Source organism: Drosophila takahashii, chromosome 2L, assembly GCF_030179915.1.
Source record: "Drosophila takahashii strain IR98-3 E-12201 chromosome 2L, DtakHiC1v2, whole genome shotgun sequence".
NCBI lineage: Eukaryota > Metazoa > Arthropoda > Insecta > Diptera > Drosophilidae > Drosophila > Drosophila takahashii.
This window is the reverse complement of record NC_091678.1, coordinates 20,915,779-20,940,808: the sequence shown is the minus strand read 5'-3', so window position 1 is coordinate 20,940,808 and position 25,030 is coordinate 20,915,779. Positions and strand designations below refer to the sequence as shown.

The 25,030-nt window shown below is 40.1% G+C and overlaps 6 protein-coding genes across 6 annotated transcripts in view; 2 read left to right on the top strand and 4 right to left on the bottom strand.

Annotated features, from left to right (window-relative positions):
• The window catches only part of ssp3 (short spindle 3), a 34,658-nt gene extending 29,406 nt beyond the window's left edge, over positions 1-5,252 (bottom strand). The window contains exons 1-3 of the mRNA XM_070213997.1: positions 4,589-5,252; positions 1,712-3,970; positions 215-1,652 (exon numbers count right to left, since the gene is read on the bottom strand). Of these exons, the coding sequence (XP_070070098.1) occupies positions 215-1,652; positions 1,712-3,970; positions 4,589-4,763 (3,872 nt within the window). The 5' untranslated portion in view covers positions 4,764-5,252. The remainder of the gene's footprint in view (positions 1-214; positions 1,653-1,711; positions 3,971-4,588) is intronic.
• Positions 5,253-10,983: 5,731 nt separating this feature from the next.
• Positions 10,984-11,638, top strand: LOC123003221 (uncharacterized). The gene is made up of 2 exons (XM_044395032.2): positions 10,984-11,293; positions 11,522-11,638. The coding sequence occupies exon 1, from the start codon at positions 11,084-11,086 to the stop codon at positions 11,255-11,257; it is 174 nt and encodes a 57-aa protein (XP_044250967.1). The 5' UTR covers positions 10,984-11,083; the 3' UTR covers positions 11,258-11,293; positions 11,522-11,638.
• A 2,412-nt stretch (positions 11,639-14,050) lies between these two features.
• Positions 14,051-16,146, top strand: LOC108059364 (glutathione S-transferase C-terminal domain-containing protein homolog). The gene is made up of 4 exons (XM_017144594.3): positions 14,051-14,295; positions 14,358-14,527; positions 14,587-15,052; positions 15,112-16,146. The coding sequence occupies exons 1-4, from the start codon at positions 14,152-14,154 to the stop codon at positions 16,087-16,089; spliced, it is 1,758 nt and encodes a 585-aa protein (XP_017000083.2). The 5' UTR covers positions 14,051-14,151; the 3' UTR covers positions 16,090-16,146.
• A 656-nt stretch (positions 16,147-16,802) lies between these two features.
• On the bottom strand, positions 16,803-17,558 carry Nedd8 (Nedd8 ubiquitin like modifier). Its single transcript, XM_017144595.3, has 3 exons — positions 17,400-17,558; positions 17,121-17,251; positions 16,803-17,058 (listed from the first exon to the last, which is right to left on the bottom strand). Exons 1-3 carry the CDS (start codon positions 17,415-17,417, stop codon positions 16,953-16,955), a joined length of 255 nt encoding a protein of 84 aa, XP_017000084.1. The 5' UTR covers positions 17,418-17,558; the 3' UTR covers positions 16,803-16,952.
• A 460-nt stretch (positions 17,559-18,018) lies between these two features.
• On the bottom strand, positions 18,019-20,895 carry LOC108059369 (homocysteine S-methyltransferase). Its single transcript, XM_017144597.3, has 4 exons — positions 20,632-20,895; positions 19,703-19,873; positions 19,452-19,631; positions 18,019-18,791 (listed from the first exon to the last, which is right to left on the bottom strand). The coding sequence occupies exons 2-4, from the start codon at positions 19,857-19,859 to the stop codon at positions 18,133-18,135; spliced, it is 996 nt and encodes a 331-aa protein (XP_017000086.1). The 5' UTR covers positions 19,860-19,873; positions 20,632-20,895; the 3' UTR covers positions 18,019-18,132.
• A 1,366-nt stretch (positions 20,896-22,261) lies between these two features.
• Positions 22,262-24,555, bottom strand: Bhmt (Betaine-homocysteine S-methyltransferase). Its single transcript, XM_017144568.3, has 2 exons — positions 23,769-24,555; positions 22,262-23,006 (listed from the first exon to the last, which is right to left on the bottom strand). Exons 1-2 carry the CDS (start codon positions 24,381-24,383, stop codon positions 22,626-22,628), a joined length of 996 nt encoding a protein of 331 aa, XP_017000057.2. The 5' UTR covers positions 24,384-24,555; the 3' UTR covers positions 22,262-22,625.
• Between the last annotated feature and the right edge of the window lie 475 nt (positions 24,556-25,030).

The following is a 25,030-nucleotide window of genomic DNA, read 5'->3' as shown; positions in this document are numbered from 1 at the left end:
AAGAAATATAAAAAATATTAAATTAGTTTCAATTTCCTTTAAAATTGTTTACGTTTCTTAAAACTAAATCTTATTCATACAAAATCAAAAAGTCAGTCAATAACATTTTAACGATTAAGCGGAAATTCTGGAATCGTAAAAAACACCCAAGTCAAAATAATACAATAATAAATTTAATTCCATCAATAAAAGTTAACAATCCCAATTTACTTACCACTGACTCATCCTCTGCTTCAGCTTTTTCATCTTCTTTTTGTAGCTCCTCGAATGACCAGGGATTCCCCCCACCTCGGAAAGAGTTGAAGACAAATCGCAATCTTCATTGGCGGTGCTCGTGCCATTTCCATTTAACAAGTCCTCGGACTCATCCAGATCACCTCGCCCCTCGTCCGCCTGCCTTGTGGGCATTGTCAGCTCCAAAGCTCTCTGGCGGATGTGTTCGATGTTCTCCTCGTGGCGTCGAGCAGATTCCATCTGTTTTTGGAGGATCTTGCGCTGCAGTTCCTCTGTTGTTTGCTGCTGCTGAACCTGCAAGGCCAGAAGTCGCTCCTCGCGATCCCTGGCCTTTTCCCTGGCCAGAGCCTGTCGCTGTTTCTCTTTCTGCTCCTGCATCTTGCCGATCCTTTGCTCCTTTTCCAGTCGCGTCTCATTCATCTTCTCGAGCTTCAGCAAGCGTTCTTTTTCCAGAGCTTGTCGACGTCTTTCCACAGCAGCTTCTTTGGCCAGCTTTTCTTCCACCCTCTTCTGTCTTTCCTGCTCTAAGTCCTGCAGTCTTCCCTCTGTTTCCTTGGAGGATTCCAGCAGATCCAATCGCTTGTTCTGTGCTTCTATGTTTTTGATAAAGTTAATTTCCTTAAGTTTTTTCTCCTCATCATGAGCCTTTTCAATGATTTGCTTGAGATATTGTTCCCGATTCTCAGCTGCCCTTTGGAGTCTTCCCTGCATTTTCAGACGTTTGTCCTCGATAAATTGATTCTTAGCTGCCTTGACATCCTCCACTCGGGAAAATAGTTGCTGTAGCTTAGCTGCCTTTTCCTGCTGCAGCAAATTCCGTTTCTGTTGAGCCTTCGCCTGTTTTGCTTGATATTTCTTCAGGGTTTCCTGCAGCGAACGACGCCTAGAGGGCGAGGATAGCTTCTGATGCAATTCCTGTGCTCTTCCCGGATGTCTGGCTACGTAGGCCTGCAAAGTGGCCAAAGCCTCTGCTCTTTCGTTCCAGGACATATCGGATAGCAATGCCTGATATCTTAGCTCCAAACTAGCGTTTTCATCATCACTCATAGTCACAAAAACGGCGGAATCATCGCCGCTGCCCAATTCCAATCCATCGTCCTGCTCCTCCAGCTGAACCTCACAGTCCGTTTCATCCGTTTCCGTATCCACGTCGATCTCCGTTTGCTCCAGCTCCCTGATTTGCCGCTCCAGAGATTCCTGTTCCTCTACCAAGATTCTTTCGTTCCGCTCCTCCTCGTTGTCATCCGTATTTTGTTCCTCGTTTTCATCACAGGCACTCAGGATACAGGCATTGGGTTTAAGGCTTCCATTTGGTAACTTACAGTGGGCAATGCTCTCGTAGAGTTCGCCAATGGTCTTGGAGAACTCGCAGTTTGTCTGGATCTTAATGTCGATCTTGTTGTGGTCATCGTTGTTGGCTAAAAGGAAAAATATATTTTAGGATTACCTTTATTTGATAATAGGAATAACTACTCACATTCCACAACGGTTTCCGCGGATGAGGAGCTGCTGTTGCTCTGTTTGTTGCCCTGTTCCTTTTGTTGCAGCTTTCTCAGGGCATTTTTCTCACTTCTCATGTACTCCTTGTGCAAGGACGTCATCTTCAGCCCAGTTAGATCGGATTTCTGCCTCTTAATAATTGAAGTGCGACCAATGGAACTGTTGTTACTGCTACTACGAGTACCGCTTGAGGATAAGGAAGTTACAGGTGTGGGAGCCACTTTCTTCTCGGAGTTTTCGATGTTCTCTGAACTTTCATGCTTCTCTGTTTTCTTCACTTGGTTGGCGGTGCTTCTCTGCGCGGGAAAAGAATTTACCTTGGCCTTGGCATTCTTAATTTCGGGTCGTGAGGCTGTTAAAGTTGTCTTTGCCTTAGCCTTAAGCTCTGCAGGCGCTCCAGTTTTACCAGAAGTGGATTTACCGATGACTTTGCCATCACCTTTCTGCTTCTCCTTGTGTTCCTGTTCCTTTTGCTGTTCATTTAGCAAGGCCAACGTGGGCAAACTGGCATAGCCTGTGGGCTGATTGAATCTATTCGACCAGTGCATGCTGCTTCTCCTTCGATTTTTCACAGTCAACCAACCATCGTTGGCATCCGTGGGGAGTTGGATCTGTTTTGGCTCGGAGTGTCGTTCCTCCGCCTTTAGAGTGCTTCTTGAATTCGAGAGCTGTTCATTGCTAGCTTTTAGGGTGGACGTGGAACTGGCTATATCCTCCCTGGAACTGAGCCTAGAACTCATGGTAGTTCTTCTGGCAGTGCTTAGAATGGAACTTGTAGTGGTTTTTTTCGGCAGGGTTTTGACATTGGTATTACTGGTACTCCCATTTATTTCCAACATGGTTCGCGAGCGTGCTGACAATCTTGAGGCCACATTATTGGGTGGACCATAGCACTCGGTTTTGCTCGATGGCCGGGGAGGTGGCTGCAGTCCACTTCTACCTGTAGTTTTGGTAGGCGGAGGAGCTGTTTTTGTGCGACGTAAACCATTGACTGGTGGCGCTGTATTTGTCTTTATCTGACTGGGTTTGCCTGCTATTATCTTATGGGCAGCTATTCCCCCAGTCGGTGGCACCACCTTCTTTGCGGGTCGATTAAGCACACTGGAATATTTAAGGGGACTGTTTTGAACAACATTTCCTGTAATGGGCTGCGATTTCTTAAACAGCTCCGCCACTGGTTTAACAACAGTGCTAGGTGGCGTGGGCTCTTTATTCGCCTGCTGGTTAAGTAAAGCATTCTCCATTTCCTCCAGAGAAGCTACAGTCATCTCAAGAGCTGTTGGTTCCGGTGCTGTTTCCATCAAAGCAGTTTCTGGTTCATTTGTGGAAGGTTGATTAACAGAAGACGCCTCTAGTTGGTTGACTTTTTCCTCTACATATTCATTAGCTACTGGAATGGTTTCTTCTTCTAACGCTGCCTTCTTAATCTTCTCCTGAGCTTCTCTTTCCTCCGCCTCCCTACGCATTTTCTCCCTAACATCCGCCAGAGTTAAGTGCGGATCCTCCAGATCCGTTTGCGAGTACTGCGTGTTGAGCTGCACATAGTTTGACTTGTCGCCACTCAAATCCAGCGGACCTTCCATGTTATCAGATTGGGCTGATCCTTGGGTAGCTCGCTTGCTGGCTGCAAAAAGTTCTCGGACATTTAGACGCATTGCTCCCTTTGGCACTTGGTCGTAGGCACGCAAGAGTTTCTTGGGCGAAATCTGTCCATGATCACAGCACGGTGAGGTTTTCCCGGATTGAGAGCCGGGAAACAAGGCTGGACTCGATTTGCCCGAGTTGTTGGGACTGCAGAGACTTTTGGTTCGAACTCTGGGCGTGGGATTGCTCTTGCGTATTTCCCAAGCCAGGCTTTGGGGTCGCTGCTGCAGTGGCCGAGAATCATAGTCCCAGGACACTTTGAACCACTCGCTCAGCGCCTTAAAGTCCCGCACATAGTTCTCTAGCACCAGAATCGCCTCCTGGCAGCTGGATATGTTTTCATAGCACTCCACTGTTTGATAGATCTCGTTAACCGCTCTTTGTAGATTTCCGAAGAGCAATGCCCAGTATCTGGCTTGCAGCTCTGATTTCTTGTCCCTTCCTGTGGAAGCGCTGCGCACGCGTGGACCACTGCCGCCTCCGTTTCCTACGACGCTTCCAGAGGTTTTCAGCCGTGGTGAAGTGGGCGACTGGCAGTTTTTGGGCGTATTAATGGGCGACTTGGGCGGCACAATGGGCGGTTTACGATAGCCTGAAAAGGGTGACACATTTAAGTATAAAATTCAAAACAAAACCATAGTCAAAATAGTCGACAATTCCATACCCGGTACTCACTAGATTATTAAAGTTTTTAAAATGTCTATCCAAAATGCGAACATAATAAATGACTTTTAAGCTTTAACTGTGTTTATATACATAAAATTAAGATTTGAATATCAGAATGGTATAGAAATAATACAAATTAAAATTGTATTGTATTGTGTAGACCTTTTAAAAATTATTTTATGATTCTCTGCTAAATATAAATCTAAAAGGTCGTTTTCTCGTCCATATGTTAAATTTAAAGTTAAGTTTAAGCCTTGAAATTGTATAGGAATCCAGAGTTTAAAGCTTCCTTTAAATTTAACAAGCGGACGGCAAAAAGCCCTTTAGAGCTGTTGTTCCTACGATATTCTATAGATTGTTATGTATATCATATCATAACAACATTAGTAAGACATATTAAAACTCTTGGGCTAGAAATAGATCATTTTCATGGTCTTTTCTATGCGCCTGTATACACATATTACAAATCGAATTGGAATCATAGCTGCTAAAATAAAAATCCTCAAGTACCGGATATCGAAATGCAACTATTTGCGTGTCTTACAGTCGCCGTTCAAGAGCACGCCTCCGCTTCCAACAGCTGCTCCTCCATCGCCACCTGCTCCTCCTCCAACTCCTCCGCCCACGGATCCACTCGAAGTTGTCTCATCGCAGAACTGGTAGACTAGCAGATTCTTCGCCTCTCTGCCCTCGCGACTCAAGACCTCTCGCATTTCCATTGTTGGAAAAAAGAAGACCGAAAAGCTTGTTGTTGCTGTTTTGCTGCTGCTGCTGCGCTGCCTGTGCCGGCGTCTCTGCCGCGTCGCTGCCCACGCAGCGGCTGCAGCTGTTCACGCGACTTTTGGTTTCGTCCTTTGGGGCAATCGGAATCCTGGTGAGATGCCCGTCTATTGCAATCCGCCGAGGGAAACACTTGCTTCCGCTGATATTTTAATTGATTATTTCTGGTTTCTAGTTCCTCCTATTTGAGGCGTCGCTTCTTTGTTGTTTTTGTCGCAGAATTTCGCAACGCCAGCGGACTGGACAGCATTTTCCACGACGTCACTGGGTTATATCCACCGCGACTTGGTCGATCGGGGCTCAGCCGGTATCCCTTCCACTTTCCAGAACGCCGTTCCTTGCCTGGGCCCGGTTAAATTGGAAAATCCCTTCGAATTGCGTCTGAACTAAACTTCTGATTTCTGCCAATTTCAGCAGAGCAGAGCCAGCTGATTCGAACGCAAGGTTGCTTTTCGGGGGCCCAGTGCAATCGGCCAATCGATAGGCGGCACAGGTATCGAAGGGAGCGCGCTATTTATCAATATAATCGGAATATTTAAAATAAAAAGTGAATTCCATTTAAAGAAGTTAATTAGTAGATAAATTAAAAAATAAAAACAAATAAACAACTATGATTTGTTGATTTTAAAAATAAATTTAAAGTTTAATTTACAATATGTTTTATATTGTAACATTTATAGGGAAGTAAAGAAGGTAATTTACCTTATTAGGCATGAATCAAATTTCTCTTTAAAAACACATTCAACGGTTACGAAAAGCTTTCCGTTAATGGCGCTCTTGAAGCTCCAACAGAAAGCTCCCCACGCGGGAACGAGACAACGGTAGCTCCGGTAGAGCAGGACAGCCAGAGGGCGAGAATAATCGCCGCGACTTGAAAAACCGGTCTACTAGAGCTGCTGCGGGCCTGTTACAATTCCGGTCTAAATCTAAATGATGCTGCTCACTGCTCTAGTTGTTCGAATTGGAAGCGCCAGCGGAGCGAAAAAGACGCAAGTAAAAGAACCCGGAGTCGGTACTAGCTCCGCTCCCCACTTGTCCCGTTCAACACTCAACTTTTGAGTAGCGAGTACATATTTTCCAAGTATATTTTGTCACTATATATTAAAAACAAGTTATATTACAGCTACCAAGAGTCTTCTTCGTACGACTAAGACTCCTTTTTTCGAGCGACCGCAGTTTAACCAACACTAATTTTCGAATTAAGGCAACGGATGGGAAAACGAAATCGAAAAAAGACAATATCGTCACTTGAGCCACACAATTTCGATTCATGGACTCTAACGAACAGGCGCCCAGGCGGAATAACCAGCTTCCCATGTGATTTATCGCGGTGGCAGTCACTCGACCTCCGATTTCGTTCCGTTTCAACTGAGTGTGAATTTCTCAGGCCCATGTGCGGTATGTGTTTGTTTGTTTGTTGGTTTACCTCTCGCCATGGAGTCGCTTTTGAGAGGGTGTACACACAAACACAAATTTGTTGTGTGGGGCCACAACTGAGTGGTGGTTTTGGGGAAATCATAATTTGAATTGAGTGGTGGATAGAGTTTTACTCTGGATTCCTGAAGCCCACAATATTCTTTTTGACTCTCTCCTGTTCTTAAGAGTGGTGTTTCAGTCAACTCAATGGTTACGATGTACTTAAAATGGTTAAATATTTAACAACTCCACTATCAGTTGGTCTCTGTTTCAGAAAGTTTGATAAAAGCTTTATTATATTGTTTAACATTTTCCTAAATATTTCCTTTGTGCACCCAAAAAAATTGATATGAAACGTAGATCGATTTTACATTACTTAAGAACAGTTTTAATTTGATATGCGGCCAGTTAAACATTTTTAATGACAACAAAATTTATGAAAAAACAATAGAAAAGCTTGTAGGCAGGAATCCTAAGTATCTGCTTACTAAGTCCCAAATTAAACGCACATAAGGCCGGTTTCTCGAGTCCCTGTCAAAGACCCTGATAGCTATCTATTCGAAAAACTTAAAGACCAGATAAACAGATCCGCTTTCTCGACTGCTTTAATATATCTGAACGAGAAACAATTACAGAGTGCTGTTAACGCACAGAATTGTGCTGTAAGGCGCAAAAAATGGCGTGCTTCGATTATTTCATCGGCTGTTTGGGTATAATTCAAAGGAAAAGTCAGCTGTGATTTGGGAAAATCAGCTGTCGAGAAACCGGCCCTTAGACAATAAAGTTAAGGATTCTCCAGAAAAATAAGTATACTTAAACACACCTTTAGTTTCATATTATAGCTGAAATAATAACTGAAATTAATACATTATTAACAAATGATGAATATATAAATAAAATAACTGACCATCTTGAGAAAAACATTTTGGTCGCTCGTGGGAATCGAACCCCTTACCTCACAGTTTGCAGTCAAACACTAATAGCTGCGCCAGGGAAGCATCACGTGAGGCACTGTACAAAGTACATTCACATTTTGTTCTCTTGGGTTCAAGGTTTATACTCTCGTTTAGCCATTTATGTGTGTGTTATATTACGTAAATCTAAGATGTAAGGTGACTTTTCTGAGTTTCAAAGCAAAATTTCTGAAAAACAGAAAGTTTTTCTAAAAGTGGAGCAGATCTAATCAGGATAAATTTTTCTTATTTTTTACAAAAATATTTCTGAAAAATAGAAATTTTTTTCTGAATTTCAAGGCGATATTCAAAGTATGGCGATTTTCTAAAATTCAGGGCGATTTTTTTTCTGAGTGTACGGTAATTAAAATAATTTATGAAAGGAGTTTAAAAAGTTTTAATTATGGTTCAATATTGTTTTGTAAGAACAAAATTTTGTTTATGTTGTTTGGGTTTGCTGCAATAGTACTTCTCTTCTCTGTTATCAGGCTTCTAGCAGCTGAAAATGCTTTTTCCGAGGCGGCACTGCTCGCTGGTAAACTAAAAATTTTGCAACTAGTTTTATATAGTATAGGATACACATTTTTTTCTGAGATCCACCAAGCCAAGCACTCAAATTCGTCATTATATATAACATTCATATTGCTGTATCCTTGGACTTTTCGATCGATTCTGCTCACCGTGGGCTTTTGAGTTTGCTTTATGACGTAATCGTCAAAAGCATCGTCTTGGCAATCAGGTTGGCTTAAAACACCTTCGGAATTAATCTCTGCTAAGACGATCTGCATCATTATATCTTTACACTTTGGCATAATTTCATGTTTTTCAGTTGATGTAAATTGCAACAGTTTGTTTGTCGGAGGAAATAAAAACAGTGCTATCTTGTGAAACTTGCTTAAATTTTGATAAATAGTCATAGAAATTTGTTCGGACAATATAGACTTTACTTCTGTTAGGAAAGAGCTATCGCTAGAATCCGGTTGGCATTTCTTTTTAAGCTTGTTGATGTAAGGAATGGTTAGGTGCAAGGTTGCCTTTTTACTTCCTTCCAATTTTTTGGAAATTCCTTCAAACGATTCCAGGAGCTGTGTAATTGATCTTAAATGATTTATGTTAACAGCATCCAAACGATTAGTTTCATTTTTATACCCTTGCAGAGGGTATTATAATTTTGGTCAGAAGTTTGTAACGCACTGAAGGAGATGTTTCCGACCCCATAAAGTATATATATTCTTGATCAGGATCAATAGGGGAGTCGATATAGCCATGTCCGTCTGTCCGTCTGTCCGTCTGTCCGTCTGTATGTCTGTTTCAATACCGTTTGCGAGCTCAGTTTAAAAGCTAGCGCCTTGAAACTTTCACAGTCGTCCTAAAACATGTGTACGCAGATCAAGTTTGAAAGCCGACCCGATCGGACGTCTATATCCTATAGCTCCCATAGGAACAATCGGATATAGCTTTCACAAAAATGAAGATATTTCGCTCAGTGTAAGAGCTATTGGCATGAATCTTTCCAAATCGTATTTTTTTGTGCGTACCTTGATCAGGGTAAAAGCGCGTGCCGATCGGACGTCTATATCTTATAGCTCCCATAGGAACAATAGGGTGAAATCGGTCAAAATTTGACGTTTTTCAGGATATTTCGCGCAAAATATTAGCTATTCCCATGAAACTTTCCAAATCGTATTTTTTTGTGCGTACCTTCATTAGGATAAACGCGCGTGCCGATCGGGCGTCTATATCCTAAAGCTCCCATAGGAACAATAGGGTGAAAAATTTTAAAATTTTATTTTTTCAATTATAAAATATTTTGTTGTTTATTAATTCATGTTGCTAGTCTAGTCAAGTTTTAATTCGTAAAATCTGCAAGGGTATTAAAACTTCGGCTTGCCGAAGTTAGCTTCCGTCCTCGTTTTCCATTAAAATATTCGAAATGTCCAGCCAATTTGCGTCAATTGATTGTAACAAATAAAATGAAGTATTCCAACGCGTGGGACAGTTGATCTTTAAGGAAAGTCGTAACTTAGCGTTACATCCAGATTTTTTAAAATACTTCACCAATTTACTGCATTGGGATATCATTTCTGTCAAGTCCGGTATTTAACTGCCTTTTCAATTACGTTATGAATTAAGTGATTCAAGCAATGAATATGGGGATATGTCTTAAAAGCAGATATCATATTAGACCCTCTGTCAGATACAAGAACAGACCTGTCTTCATCCAGGTTACAGTCGAAGCTTTCAAGAATCTCAGACATTTTTTCTCGAACTCTTAAACCTAATAAAACAGTTAAAACTGGAGTTTCATTTTATTAAATTGAATTCTTACCTGTGCTCGGCTCATCCTCACCCTCCCAAAAATTTTCTCAAATTAAGAACGCCGGTTTAAGTAAAAAAAACATTCTTGAAAAAAAAAACCATTTCGTACCTGGCGCCCTTTCAAGACCTTTTGGGCTTGAAACAAGCACAATGTGCTTGGTTTTTTTCTGAGTGTATGTTTCTTCAGCTGCTTAAACTTCCTTCTATGCCAATGTAATAAAATGGATAACTTTAGTTGCACTTATTCAATAAGAGTAAGGACTCGTTTTCCAATTTGAAGATATAAGGTACTAACATTGTAAGCACATTTCTTTGGTAATGGTGTTCTCATATTTCGAAGTCACTCGGGTTGCCAACCTACGTCATCGGCATGCCTGGAAGCATGAAAAAATCCTTGAACATATTGATGGACCAGGAGTGCAGTAGCCGGAGCATATAGCTGCATGTCTGACGAAGTGTGGCGCACATAACTGGAATAACTGCTGCCAAGTCAATGCCACATTATCGGGAACTGAAGCTCAAGAGGAGGGTGAAGTGGGCAAGGGGAAGGGGGAGTGGAGACACGACATTCGTGGGGCCGACCATTAGAAGAAGCCATGTCCAAGGCCGTGGGCGCAAGGGCAGGGGGAGGAGCAGGCCAAAGCGAAGAACCAGGCAGAGGAAGTGCCTCCAGTTGTCTGGCAATTGCTTAGACATTCCTGGAGCCAACCAAGGCCGCTTTCGGTGGGGCACAGTGGGCTCAAGAAGTACTCAATACCTGTAAAACATAGATCTTTAAGGGTCTTTGGCACCAAAAAATCGACTAACTTTGCGATTTTTTCTATAAAAACTGGTTGGATGGATTTAATTCAAACCTTTTGTATATTATTAAGTGTTATTTAAATATCATGCACTAATTTTTATAGCCGATACTATCGGCTAATATATCGGTGGCAAAAGCGATTGCTGGAACACTATTAAAAAAAGGCGTTTTGCGGTGTTCATTTTCCATTTTGTTTTTACATTTCGCTTAAGAATTAAAAAAAAGAACCCTCCCCCTGGGAAGCCCTTTTTTTAATTTTTTATTTTTAACAAATTTTTTGGGAAGTCCAAAGTCAAAAATGCGTTTTTCACCTAAAAAATTTGATTTTCGGCTTAAAAATAAATTATTTAAAGTTAAAAAATAAAATAAAAACGGTTCCCAGGGGGCGGGTTTTTTGTTCTGCAGAAAACTATGCAGCAAATTTGAAAACGATCGGTTGAGCCGTTTAGAAACATAGACTTTTGAAACGTGGTTTCGAGAAAAACGCACTAAAAGATGCACTTACGTACCTAAAGTCTTAGAGGTTAGGGTACTAGTTTTAGTATAACTTCTAAAGTTTATGTCCGATTGACTTAAAACTTTTTTTTTTCATAATCTTAACTTTCAACTTTTTAAATTAATTTTACGTATGATTTTCTTATATAATTCTTAGTAGCTCTTTCCCTTATGTCTTTCATTCGGTTGTCAAATTCAATATTCTTTATGTTTTAAGCATTTCGTTCGAAATCAAATTCTCCCGTTTGCTTTTGTAATCCTTGCACTCCCGAACATGGCAATAATACCGGTTTCCAATATCCATTCAATACGCCCAAATCCTCTACAGGGTCTGGAATTTCTTTACGTACCCTTGCAGTACAGTGTACACGTGACTACAACTCTGATTTCGGCTATTGGGAACTTTCTGTACCGCTTGTGGACACCGCCCTTGAGAAGAAGTTGGTGATATATTCGGAATTTTTTCCTTAAAAGTGTTTTGTAGGTAAGTAATTGAGCCTAGAACTTTTCAAAACAATTGGGTCACAATGTTCTATATATAATTTAAATGCCTGGCCGATGTCTTGTTTAAATTTCGGCAATTTATAACCCCCTCCACGCAATGTAACCAATTCTTCATAAAAAAAAAAAAAATGTGCACTACAGTAATCATTTGGTGGATCACCCCTGATGCATGAAATATTTTGAACGAATTTCTACTCGCAATCCACAGTGCCTGCGATGAAGAAGATGCCTTAGCAAGGAGAGGTTAAAGAAGCCAGACTTGGTCACCAAAGGAATTCGATGCCGGGGACGGACACGACTTCGAGCGAGGCAGATGAAGAAGATGTTAACCCAAGCGGATGCACAAGCAAAGTTCGAAGAGGGACAAGGGTCCATGACCAGGACCAGTCTGGACCTGAGGCAATGCCATGGACCGGGAGGAGGAGCATGGAGCAGGGCAATGGGAATACGAGAAGGGACAGCATCAACAGCAACAGCAGCATAAACAAAACGACCGGCAGCGCTGGAGGAACGGAAGAACCATGCACTGAGCTAAATTTATATCGATACATTTTTATTAACTCATATTTAGAAAATTACCTTTTTAATAATAAAGTACAATTTGATTAAATTTATATGTGGCTCCATATTGGTTTTAATTATTTGACCTATCAATAACTAAACAAATCCCATTATATAGATTTAGGTGTGCATAATCCCCGTCTAGAAAAATTGTATAGTTTTTTATATTTAGTATGATTTCAAGAAAAGGAAACACTTTGTTGGAAAATTACCTATTTTAACTATTTTAAACCTGAATAAAATTCTGAAATTCCCCAATACCCTGGAAAAGAAAAACTATTTGGCTTTGGAATAGTTCTTTCCAAATATTTTAAATATTTTATAATAATAATATTTAATAAGAAGTTAGCTCCACCAGCATTCAAAGGAACCTAATACTATTTTTGAAAATCCTGTAGGATAATCTTTTTCAGTGCACCGACCAGGCTCAATGCAACAATAAAAAAAACGGAAAAAAAGAGGCAGTGTGTGTGTGAGCGATTCTCCGGCTGTCTCTTGTTGAAATTCTCCCCATCCTCTTCCTCTTCTTCATGGGAAAATTCAGGCCGTGGGAATACATGTGAAATTTCGATGGTGTCCGGGAACAGGCAAGCAGCAGCGCAGAAAAGCGACCTCAGAATCAGTTAGAGCGGCCACGCAAAGCACCCCTTCCCGTCCACTTCCCGATTCCCATAGCGATTCCCATGCTACATATTCCCCATGTCATTTCCAAGCGAAAAAGAATTCTAAGCCAGAGCGAGAGGGCTAGAGTGTTGGGCTGTTGCATCGCCAGCGAAGGGCTCGAAGGAAGGGGGCGAGTGGGAGAGAGACGACTGCTGCTGGCCCTTTTATGTTGCTCCCCTGGATGTTTTGTGCAACATTTTGTGGCCTCTGCCCCAGAGCACAGATTTTAACGGAACAACTTCGAGCAGGCGAACAGTTTTTCGAACTCGCTGATCTCATACATGCAGCATGTTGCATGTTGATGTTTCTCCCTCCAAAAAATGATTATCTCGCCAGGCGAAACTCCGATTTTTCAGCTAACAAAGGGCCAAGGTTATTTCCCGAGGCCATCATTAGGGTAGAAGGTTTCGTTTCGATTAGAAATTGCAGCAGGCACGCAGCAAAGTGCAGCAGGTAAATGAAACAGTCCAACATTCGTTCCTCCATTCCACATTTCCCATTCGCCATCACCATTACCATTACCTTATGCCCATTCCCCATTCCTTGGGCCCATCGTTCCTCGAAATGGCTAAAATTAACTCGTCAGCAATGAGGCAGTTAATACCCTATAGTTGTACCTGATTGCCCTTTACTATAAACCTCTTACCCTTACTTTAATTTGGAAATTGTTTTTCATTTTCAAAACTCAAATGTATTTAAAAGCTGAATTGTAAAATATTTTAAAATGTTTTCTTAGGTCCAATGGTTTCATTCAACCGAGTATTTAGATTGCCAGCAACATTTGAATTTCTTTAAAATATAGCTTTTATCGTTTTACTTCTTGTTAAATATATTTTCCTATATGTCTTACCAACATATTCCCAAAAGAGTTAAGACCGTTTGCAAGGGAAGTGTATGAAGCATTATGTTGCCCTTTTTGCTGAGCCAGAAGAACAGCGGCAACAAGAACTTTATTTTTAGCCATCAGCAATGGGAGCATGACAAAAGGGGGGAGTTGGTGAGAACAGGAAGGGGAAAGGCAGAGACTAAAAAAGAGGATGGTCAACAAGAGTATGGTAAAGGCGGACCAGAACGAGTCTTTGTTAACTCGAAAAGGATTGCAGGAACAATGGTAGGGACTTAAAGATATATTTTCATAAAACGTTCTAAAAGGAAAAAAACATAAAATAATTACTTACCCCAGAGAAAAAAAGTTGTTTTAGAAGCAATAGAAAGTTAATATCATTTATATAGATGAACAAATTTACAATTGTAAATGGCATTTTATAAAATAAACGCTTATAGGGTATAAGTAATAGCCCGAAGTCGATTTCATTGACTTTACTCGAAGATAGAATTCAAATTTTAAGCCATATAATAGGATACGAATACCCCAACTAAATAACGGCATGCAAGAGGTAACCGAAATTGTAAATTTAAATAGTGCGCATTTCACCAGGCTGTTAAACAATCGATAAGTTACTTACACGTCGCCCAGTACGCCGACAGGTGAATGTCCCCTGTTCTTCTTCCTTCTGTTTGGCCCCCAGCTGGTTTATTATTTCCTCGCTAGTTTATTTTATTTTTGGTTTTTGTTTAGTTTCCAATTTGCCTTAATGATCCGTTTATGAAACTATGGATCATTTGTACCTGGAGATCGAGATCAGTACCCAGAAGGAGACCACCATCTACACCAGTGTCTCCTCGTTCTTGGCCTTGTTTACGTACAAATTTCTGAACAATCCGAAAAATGTGCGGGTCAACTTTGTTTCCACAAAGGTATGGGATTGCAGATTAATATAATAGCTAAGAGAAAGTTAATTAACCAATTCTACCCGAAGATCGAAGGTGGTAAAATAGCTTTACGGAGCTCCCAGCTGAAAAAGGAGCTGACGGAGCAGCACATCACGTGCAGGGAAGCCGCCTCATTGCCCGCCATCCGGAATTTGAAACTTCCCATTTATGAGAAGGAAGGAAATACGTTTATAGCAGGGACCTGTGCTGTCTGCAGGTTGGTTCTATTGATCTATACATTTAAAATTAAATTCTAATAAATTTCCTTGATTTCAGGGAGCTCATCGCCCGGCAACCGAATGAGGAACTGAAGAAACTTTTAGGCTTCAAGGGCAGCTGCCTTTTGGCTCCGTCTGAAGCTTCGATTTGGACCAGATTCTGTGAGGTGGATGTAGTGAATGTTGTTAGTAACCTTCACAATGGTCAAATTCTGACTGCCATCCCACCGGAAGTCGTTAGATTCGAGCAACATATGAACGAACCGGTGAGGATGCACAACATCTACAAGCAGGCCAGGGAGCAGGCTAATCAGACGGAGAATGGCGTCCAAGTCAAGAGAAGGGAGCGAGTGCAGATCAAGTGCACCACGCCCAAGGAGGAGCTGCTCATAGAACACCGATTCGCCGAGGGCATTAGCTTCACAATTGCTGATCTCATCCTGTATCCCCTGCTACGAATCGTCTTCCAGCATTGCAGGCAGATGCTGCCCCATTTTCCTCTCACCAGCACTTGGTTTAGTGAGGTTAATATGAAAGATTACCTATATTTCAGCAGTAATACCTAAATTGCTATCCCTTTCAGATCGACTCCTTCGATGACAAGTGCTCGAGGATCCTGAAGGAGATATATGTGCCTGAGGCAGTGAAGACTCCGCCCGGAGACCTCGGCATTCCCGACTGCGAGGCCACCAGTCTGTACAAGGCCGATCCCAAGCGATATAAGCCAAGAAATCGAATCTACACCAGTCAGTTGGAAGTGGAAGCGGCCTTATCTAAGCTTTCTTCGCTTAAGCTGCAATTTAACTCGGACTCTGAGCATTCCTATGGACAGCAGCTCATCAACTGGGAGCAGATTGAGCCCACGCATGCCAAGAGTTCAGCGCTGCCCAAGGAGCGACTCGAGCGCAAGCGTCAGCAGCTTGAGAACATGGCCAATGCGGTGGTCTCCTTGGCGCAACCGGGCGATCGCATCGTTGACTTTTGCAGCGGCACAGGCCATTTGGCCATTTTGCTGGCCCTCAAACTGCCGAAGTGCACGGTTATTGTGATGGAAAACAAAGCTTTCTCGCTGCTGCAGGCTCAAAAGAGAACCATCGAATTGGGCCTGACCAACTGCGTGTTCTACCAATGCAATATAGATTACTTTGTGGGAGACTTCGAGATCGGGGCTTCTCTGCACGCCTGCGGAACTGCCACGGATATCGTTTTGCAGCAGTGCCGCCGGGCCAAAGCGCACTTTGTTTGCTGTCCCTGCTGCTACGGATCCCTGCAGCCGATGCCGCACATTTCATATCCGCTGAGTGAAGCCTTTAAAAGTGTTTTGGGTACAAAGGACTACCTGTACATCGCCCATTCGGCGGATCAGGCCCACGAAATGGGCACCACCAACTGCAAGCCGGAGACCACGCTGCAGGGACTCCACTGCATGTCCGTGGTGGACACCGATCGCCAGCTGCAGGCGGAGGAGGCGGGCTACCAGGTGATCCTCACGCGCTTGAAGCCCGAGCAGTGCACGCCAAAGAATCACCTGCTAGTCGGACGTTTTGTTAAACAGAACTGAGCTTTCAAACTGCCACTTACACGAAATAAATGCATTTTTAATCCTTTTTAAATATTACTGGGAATTGCTTAATGTTCTAGTAAAGAATATAATCATTCATGCGTGAATCATTCAATTTTTGTTTTATCATAGTATGCCATGAAATTTCTGATTTGTTTAATTCAATTTTATGTGAAATAAATTGAATGCTTTTCTAATTTATTTCGAATTGAATGAATAAATCCATAACTTTTATGAATTTTTTGAATTTGCCCGATTTTTTTGTGCTTTCTTTTGAGAACAAAAAGTGGAAAATTTTTAACAAATCAATGTTAGCTACTTAGAAAATAAAATTCATGCAGATTTACCCACAAAATTATGGCACTTTTTACTTGAAAAGAAATTGTCGTTTTACTTATTTTGGAATTCATGCCATTCATTCATTCGATTCTATTAAACTCAAAATTATAATTAATTCATTCATATAAAACCAAAAATTCAAAATAGTTAATTGAATTCATTCCAACAATTTTTAACAAATCAATTTTTAAAATTCATACAGATTTAATCACAAGATTATGGCCATTCATTCATTCAATTCTATTGATCTCAAAATTCCATTTCATTCAATTCTATTAAACTCAAAATTATAATTAATTCATTCATATAAATCAACAAATTCAAAATAATGCAGGGCTCTAGTAATCAAGATACGATTTGTGGCCTAGACCTAATCGGATTTTCGCTATTGTTTATTATTCTTCCTTTTTAACCACTTTTCAGACTGAGTTTATAGTTTACATATATCATTCTCCATACGCTGCTTCTCAAGCTTAATATATTTGAGTGAATTTGAAATGAATGTTTTCCGCTTAATAGGCTAGTTACAGACAGGGTATCAGGATGGAATCACCGCCTCGCAGGGCCAAAACCAAGTGGAGAACCGAGCCGCCCTGCACCTTGTAGTCCGCCGCAGTTTTGTCATCATTCCTTGAGAGGGATAGCATCCAAAATTATTTAGAGTCAATGACTAATAACCCAGAAGAACTCACATTTGCTTGCCGGAGAAAATGAGACGCTGTTGCTGGGGCGGAATGCCCTCCTTTTCCTCCACTCGCTCCTTGATGCGATCCACCTTGTCCGTGGGCTCAATGTCGATCTCGATTTCCTTGCCGGTCAGGGTCTAAAGGAGGTATAATACATATTTATTAATATTATTTTGGCACCCCGAAATCCACCTCAATTGTTGTTGTTTAAAGGGACGCTTGGCGTAGCGGCTTCAATCGGTAATAATCCCAGACTATTGCGAAAATGTCTTTGCCCTTTCTTACCTTCACTTTGATCAACATGTTGTGTGAGTTTAGCGAGGCGGTTCTGTACAATTGCTAGATTATCTACAATTTTTGCAAATTTCCACAGCTGGTTCTCTTTTTTTGGCTGTCACTTTCGGCGTTAGTTCGACTAGGCTGTCAAAACATCGATTACACTGCCGATGGTTGGAATATCGATAGTTTTTTTGACCATGATAACACAAGTATTTGAAATCATTGCATTAATTCGCAGTTTCCCGACAAAGGAAACGTAATTCATAACTAGAAAAATTAAAAAATGTATTTTATGCGAAAATAAAATTCTATCGATGTTTGCGCGCTCTGAAAATTCACCTCGCTTCGTAGTGACTGGCAATTGACAGCGCTATCGATAGTCACAATTTTTTAAAAGTTTTGTTGCTTTTTTAAAATTTGAATCATAAAGGTAACTGTCTTTAAATAATTAGCACCTTACTTAGCTTAAATTCCAAAACAGATATTTATGTTTCAGTCATTTAAGAAAATGAAAACCGTTTAACACATTACAAATTAATTTAAAAAGTTTTTCCAAATCAAATTTCTTATTAGTTTGATAATATTACTGTAAAATAAAAATCGAAGTGTTCTTTCAGAATTTTCTTTATTTAATTAACTTCTAAGCCTTAATAATTAACTACGTGTATTTACAAGACTAATTTGAAATGCATTTTGTTCTGTTCGAAGTTACTGAGATCCTCAGCTTAAGGGTTCGCCTCTAGGACAACTTCTTCAGCTTGTTCCAGTCGCGAATGGCCTCTCCGATGTGGCGGATATCCCTCGCATAGGTGCGACAGCATCCCCCAATGACCTTGGCCCCCAGTTGCGCCCACTCGGGTACGTAGTTCGCGAGGGGCACACAGTGCTCCCTTCCCTGCCACCCGTTGACCACGTCATAAACCTCTCCACTGTTTGGGTACACCACCAGAGGAATCTGCTCCTCCACTTCGCGATCTCCGTTCAAACTCTTGAACAGCGGAGTCACAAATTTGGGATGCACGCAATTCACTCCGATGGCCAGGCATTTATCCTGGGCATTTCGTTCTGCCAACAAGTCCCAAATTGCATTTGCGGCTTCCGCAAAGGTCTCGCCATGCGCCAAGGTGCTCTCATCCTTGCACTGAAAGGCCACCCAGAATTTGACGTCCGGATAGTCGTCACAGAGCATCTCCACCAGAGCCTCCGCTTCCATTTGGCAGGGAATCGTCTCGATGGCCAGTGCATCCACGCCGGCCTCCAAGCAGGCTTCGATCCTTACGCGATGCCAGTCAGTGATCTCCTTGGCCGGAACGTAATCGGCATAGCTGCCGGTGTACTCGGAGCCATCGTGCAGATGGGCTCCATAGGGTCCAATAGACGCAATAATCAAGGGGTAGCCTACAAAACATTTTTTTTTATAATAAATGTTGAAAAATAGAAATGTATGTAATCAAATATATTTAAAAACTATAAATATTTTCTTTTTAACGTTTAACTCAAATAATTCTTAACCTTTTACGATCCTAAGCAAATTCAAAATTTTGATTACAAATCCCCGAAAATCTACAAGTTAAATGTCAAGTCTAAAAAATGTCTAAAAAACCCGAATAAAAATGAGAAAATCAGGAGCAAATAATAATAATAATAAATAATGACTTAATTACAATCTATAGTAGGATTAACCAAAGCATAATAAAGCATAAAGGGTTAATCAGGCCTAAAAAAAATATTTTTTTCTAATAAATTTTGGATAAAATAGAAATGTATGTACTCTTATCTTTTTACAAATTATAAATATTTTCTTTTTTAACTCAATTAATTCTTAATCTTTTACGATTCATCCTAAAGCAAATCAAAAATTTTTAATACAAATCCCCGAAAAACTACAAGTTGAATGTCAAGTCAATCTAAAAAACCCCAATAAAAATTTTAAAAAACAGGAGCAAATAATAATAATAACTTAATTACAATCTATAGTAGTATTAATCAAATTATCAATTGATCCCGCACGTGCTAACCAATTCTAGATATGATGGATCCAGCAGGATCTGCACTTACCTTCCGGAACCGCCAGCTGGGCCTGATAACACTCGGTGAGATAGCGCTCCTTGGCGATGTGGGCCAAGCGGACCGTGTTCCTTATCAGCTCGATGCTCTGCTCCTCGTCCAGCTCCAGATACTCCATGTAACCCTCGACACTGGACTGATAGGTGTTGGTTAAAATGATATCGGCTCCATCTGTTGTTGTCGGGGGGAAAATTCGGTTAGTCTGTTGCTAATTGCTCCTGCCATGGCAACCAGATGCTCACTCTGCAAGAAATCCAGGTGGGTACTGATGATGGCCCCCGGATTGGTGGCGTTGAATCGGGCACTCCACAGCGGATCCCCATCCACTGAGTTGCCCACATGAACGGTCATCTGGGTGCCGAACCCGCCATCCTTCACAAGCACGCGCGTCAATCCCATGATTACAAGGCTTACTGAAAGGGGGAGGGACCATGCAAAATTATTTATTAGTTACATACGTCAGAGCAATGGCAGATAATTGATATGTATTTATTCTGAGGGTTTTGTTATATGAGCCCCGACATCTGGCCGATTGCCCATTAAATTCTGATTGATTTAAAAAACAATGTTGCAAAGTTGCCTAGCAAAGTTGTTTATTAAATGGATCACAGAAACTTATCGCCACTTTCTGGTTCAACGAACCTTGCAGAACGGAAGACAAGTGCACTGACAACTTAATCTTAGAAGTGCATTCTAGAAAATAGGGCTACATTTTATAATATTGCTGAATATTGCTCTAGTAAATACAGATTTTTGTAAACATTTTTTGTTTAAACCCACTTATGTTTTAATATTAATAAAATACTAATTTTAAATTCATACATTCAGATACTCTACAATCATACAGGTTAAAGAAATAATAATTATGAATCTGAATATTAAATTTCAACTCTAAAAAATCAATGTTATTAAAAAAATTAAAATTATAATTATTTTTTTTTAAAGAAAATTATTATAGTATTGTAACAAATATTGTTGATGTTTTTTTTTGTGAATTTTGGAATTTTTACAATTAATATATAAATTATATTTTATTATGCTATATTATTTTATCAATATTTTTTTAAAATGTGGAATCAACTTAGAACCTTCTTTAGATAATTTACACAGCTTCTGGCAGAGAATCTGGCTGTCAGTCAGCCGCAAACACACGGTAATGTCCCGCACTCACCTTGGCAGCTTATTTATAGATCTTGTAAATCGCTAAATTCAATAACAACTTTATTAGACGCTAGTCTGGCTGGTTATCAAGCTTTTTGTTTTCTTTTTCACAGAACTCTCAGACGGGTGGACGTGGATACGATCTGTCGCACTGGGTGCTCGCCAAACGTTTAAGTGTTTTACAGCAGATTGAGGGCCTTTTATACCTTCTGGCCAGCCACTCAGCTGTGCGGCTTATCAGGGCGAAATTAATAAATAAAATTTATAACAAAACAAAACGGCAAACACAAACACAAACACGAGAATGCCCCCACCAAGTGATACTTTCTGCTTGATAAGGCGGGTGCACAGCTGCCAGACGCTGGCCAGCCAGATTGGATTGTCCGGGTTGACTGCGACTCCTCCTCCACAAGGCTGATGAAATCGTCAAAGCGCCGGAGTGCGTGGTCCAGGTTTCCGAGCGCTGGGACTCGGCATCTGCTGCTCGGGATCTCGGCTAAATCGGCGTCGATAACCTCTGGAAGCTGGGTAGAACCATCAATCGAAGATGTACTTGGTTGTTGACTCTGCCCTCTTCAGAGGGTAGCAGCGGGTGATTCCAACAGCAGATGATTGTGGTCCAAAAATAAATTTATTGATTGATGTAAATGTAAAATAATATATGAATGTTTACCTAAGAAAACAAACAGGAAACTCTGTAATAAGAAGTAAAATTGGGGCATCTGATACCATCCATACCATTGATTCTTAAATTGTAGCATACCGCTAGGGCGGTATAATTGAAACTATTAAGGTAACAAAATTTAGGTCCAGAATATACGTATAACAATATTTTATAGAGTTAATATTGCATTCGGAAGGCCTAACATTCTAATTTTTACAACATTGCCCTGTTTATCTACTAGTCTATCCGGATACAAAGGTTAGCAAAAAAAAGATAAAAATAATTTTTTAATAAAAGTGTAAATAAGAGAAATAAAGGGATCAAATTTTGGAAACACAGCGCTTTTTTGTTAATTAAATCATATTTTGTGAATTGTTTAAGCCTGGGTCGCACCAAAAATGACTTTAATTAATTTTTTGTGGAAAAAAGAAAAGAAAATAGGAAATTTAAATAAATTTATAATTTTTTTCCAGGCAGTGATTTAAATAACAAGGAAGACAACTTCGCTTCAAGCTAAACCAAGGCTATTGATGCTAATCAACAATATATAAACAGGATTAAAAATGGCATGGCTACTTTGGTGCGTTGCAAACATCTGATTAAAATTATAACAACCTCTGCAAGGGTATAAAAATTTTTAATTTTTCTATTCATACTAATCTAAAGAGATAAATAATTTTTCTTCAACTAAAATAAAGCTTCTTCAAAAAGTTGGCTTTTATCAAAATGAAAGACGATAATGAAGAGTAAAAATGTATTAAACTTTATTTTAGAGGACAAATGCATGTGATTTATAAAAATAAGAGATTTTTTGATAGGATTGAAAATGGCTACTTCATTGCGTTGCAAACGTCTGAGTAAAATTATAATAACCTCTGCAAGGGTATAAACATTTTTAATTTTATTACTCATACTAATCTAAAGAGATAAATAATTTCTTCAAAAAGTGTGCTTTTTTCAAAATGAAAGACGATAATGAAGAGTAAAAATGTATTAAACTTTATTTTAAAGGACAAATGCATGTTGTTTTATAATAATTGAATCAGAGATTTTTGCGATTTGGATTCCGACTTAAATTGAGCTAGGTTTGCAAAAACAGTCGCCGGGTGACCGTCCTGTCCCCAGCCCACTTGTTTACCTTTGGTCCGCCCGTCTAATCTGTTTTTGTCTCCCAGCCGTCCATGCTTTTTTCCACTCTCTGCTGATTAGGCAGCCCATCTGATCTGGGTACAAAAATGTACATATGTATTTAGCAAACTAAATAGGTCTAGGTCTAGTCACACGAAACGGCTTTCGCATTAACGACAAGGCAGCTATCAGTGCTCGGAGTGCTCGACCGATTAGGGCTTTATGCTGAGGCTATCGACGTACTTGCGGATCGCCAACACATCCGTCGGATAGACCCGGCAACAGCCGCCAACGATGCGGACTCCCAGCCGGAGCCACTCGGGCACAAATTTGACCACCTCCTCGCCGTTTCCAGTCCACTCGCCCTGATCCGCATCGTAAATCTCGCCGCGATTGCTGTAGACCACCAGTGGGATTCGGTTTGGTCCGGCTGCTTTGGTAAGAGATGATAGCAAAGGCGTCACAAAAAGTGGGTTCACACAGTTGAGACCGATTCCCAGGAGCCGGTCCTCAGCCTTTCGGTCTTGGACCAACCGCCATACTGTAAGAGCTGCCTGGGCAAAAGATTCGCCACTCGCCAGGCTCTTTTCATCCTGAAATTAGAGATACAGAGTGTTTGTTAAAGTGCCACTTTACATTTCAATTTGAAACTACATTTTTAAAAAATATATGTAAGAATACTTATTTATGTAGGTAGAAATAAAAAATATTAATCGGAATAGTAGATATCAATTACAGAATAATTTTTTATTCAGCTTTAGAAAACCAATCTGAAGTGCATTCATAGAAATTTTTACCCTAAATCGCCCTAAAAAACTGACTTTTCGCCCGTGGATTTACAAAATCGCCCATATTTAGAAAAATTCCAGAAAAAAAATTAGGGCAATTCGCCGTTGGATTTAGAAAAGGTCAAAACGAAGCAAATCGAAAACAAACGCCCTAAATATTAGAAAAATAGAAAAAATTTACCCTAAAAAGATTTTTTTATTGCCACCTGCCTTGAATTTATGGCAAATTTGTCGTGAAAATAGAAAATTTTTCTCAGTTCAAGGGCGAAATTTTTTTTAGGGCGATTTTCTAAAATGTAGAAAATTATTTTTATGAGTGTGATCAACTATCTAACTAACATTTTTAATAAAGTTATTGCAGAACAGCAAATTTTTTAAATGCTTTTGAAATATTTTTTCAAGATTCATTTGGTTAGGTAATTAAAATAGAAAATCTAAAAATATTATAGCGATCGTCTTAGTATTTAAATATTATATTCCATATCTTAAACTTCCGAGTTTAACTTGCCTCGTGGAAAATATCAATAATAATATCTTTCTCTTGCCTAATGGAACACAATTACTCACCTTGCACTGAAACGAGACCCAAAATTTGGACTCCGGATAATTATCGAGTACCAATTCGGTAACTGCCTCCGCTTCCAACTGGCAGGGAAGTGTTTCCAGGGCCAATCCATCGACTCCAGCTGCCAGACATATCTCTAATCTGGTCCGGTGCCACTCCTTCAGCTGATCCTTGCTTATCTTGTCCGCATAGTTGCCGGAATACTCGGATCCATCGTTGAGGCATGCGCCATAGGGACCTATAGAGGCCAAGATCAGGGGAAAAGCGGATTCCAGTCCTGAATTCGTCTCTATAAGAAACTGTTTCTTGGCCTCCTTGGCCAGATGAACACTCTTTTGGATTAGCTCAACACCACGATCCCTGCTCACACCCAGATACTTGACGAATCCCTCCACACTGGACTGATACGTATTAGTTAGAATAATATCCGCTCCATTACGCAGAAAGTCGAGATGAGTCTTAATCACAGCCTCCGGATTCGTGGCATCAAATCGGGAGCCCCACAATGGATCTCCGTCCACTTTTTCGGTTACATTCTTGGCCAATTGCGATGAGAACCCTCCGCATTTGACCAGTATTCCTTTGTTGCTCCAGTTCCAACTGTGGTTCTTCTCCATGACTTTTGTGGTCTACGTGATTCGTTAGACTAAACACTTTTTCCGGTGCTACCAATCCGATACGACTGTATTTTGTATCTGACAGATACGTGATATTGTGAGTTTTTGTTGACTTGGAATTTTATTATTTTTGTCGGATTTTTTCGCTTGGGCTGGCAACTTTTTCGCTTATCTTGTGTGAGTTTTCACAACACAAAAACTCACCTATACTTTTACACAGCTCAGCTGTTCTTTGTTTACGAGTTGGGTACAGTGAACACTCAATGTAGTGAAACTGTAAAGTATTTTACAAAATAATAAGTTAATCAGATCAGAAAAGTTCTTTAATTTAGCGGAAATTGTTATCTTGCTAACACCTCTTGAACTATTGAATTTTAATTGAATTGAATTTAAATATACATTTAAAATTAAAAAAAAAATTGTAAAGTATTTTACAAAATTATAAGTTGATCAGATCAAATAAGTTTTTAATAAAGCGGAAATTGTTATCTTGATAACACCTCTTGAACTATTGAATTTTAATTGAAATTAATTCAAATATAAATTTAAAATTAAAAAAAATGGAAAGCAATAGGAATGTTTAAGCTAATAATTTACAAACCCTTTATAATTGATTCCTACTGTAAGTGTGTAAGAATTCAATGGCA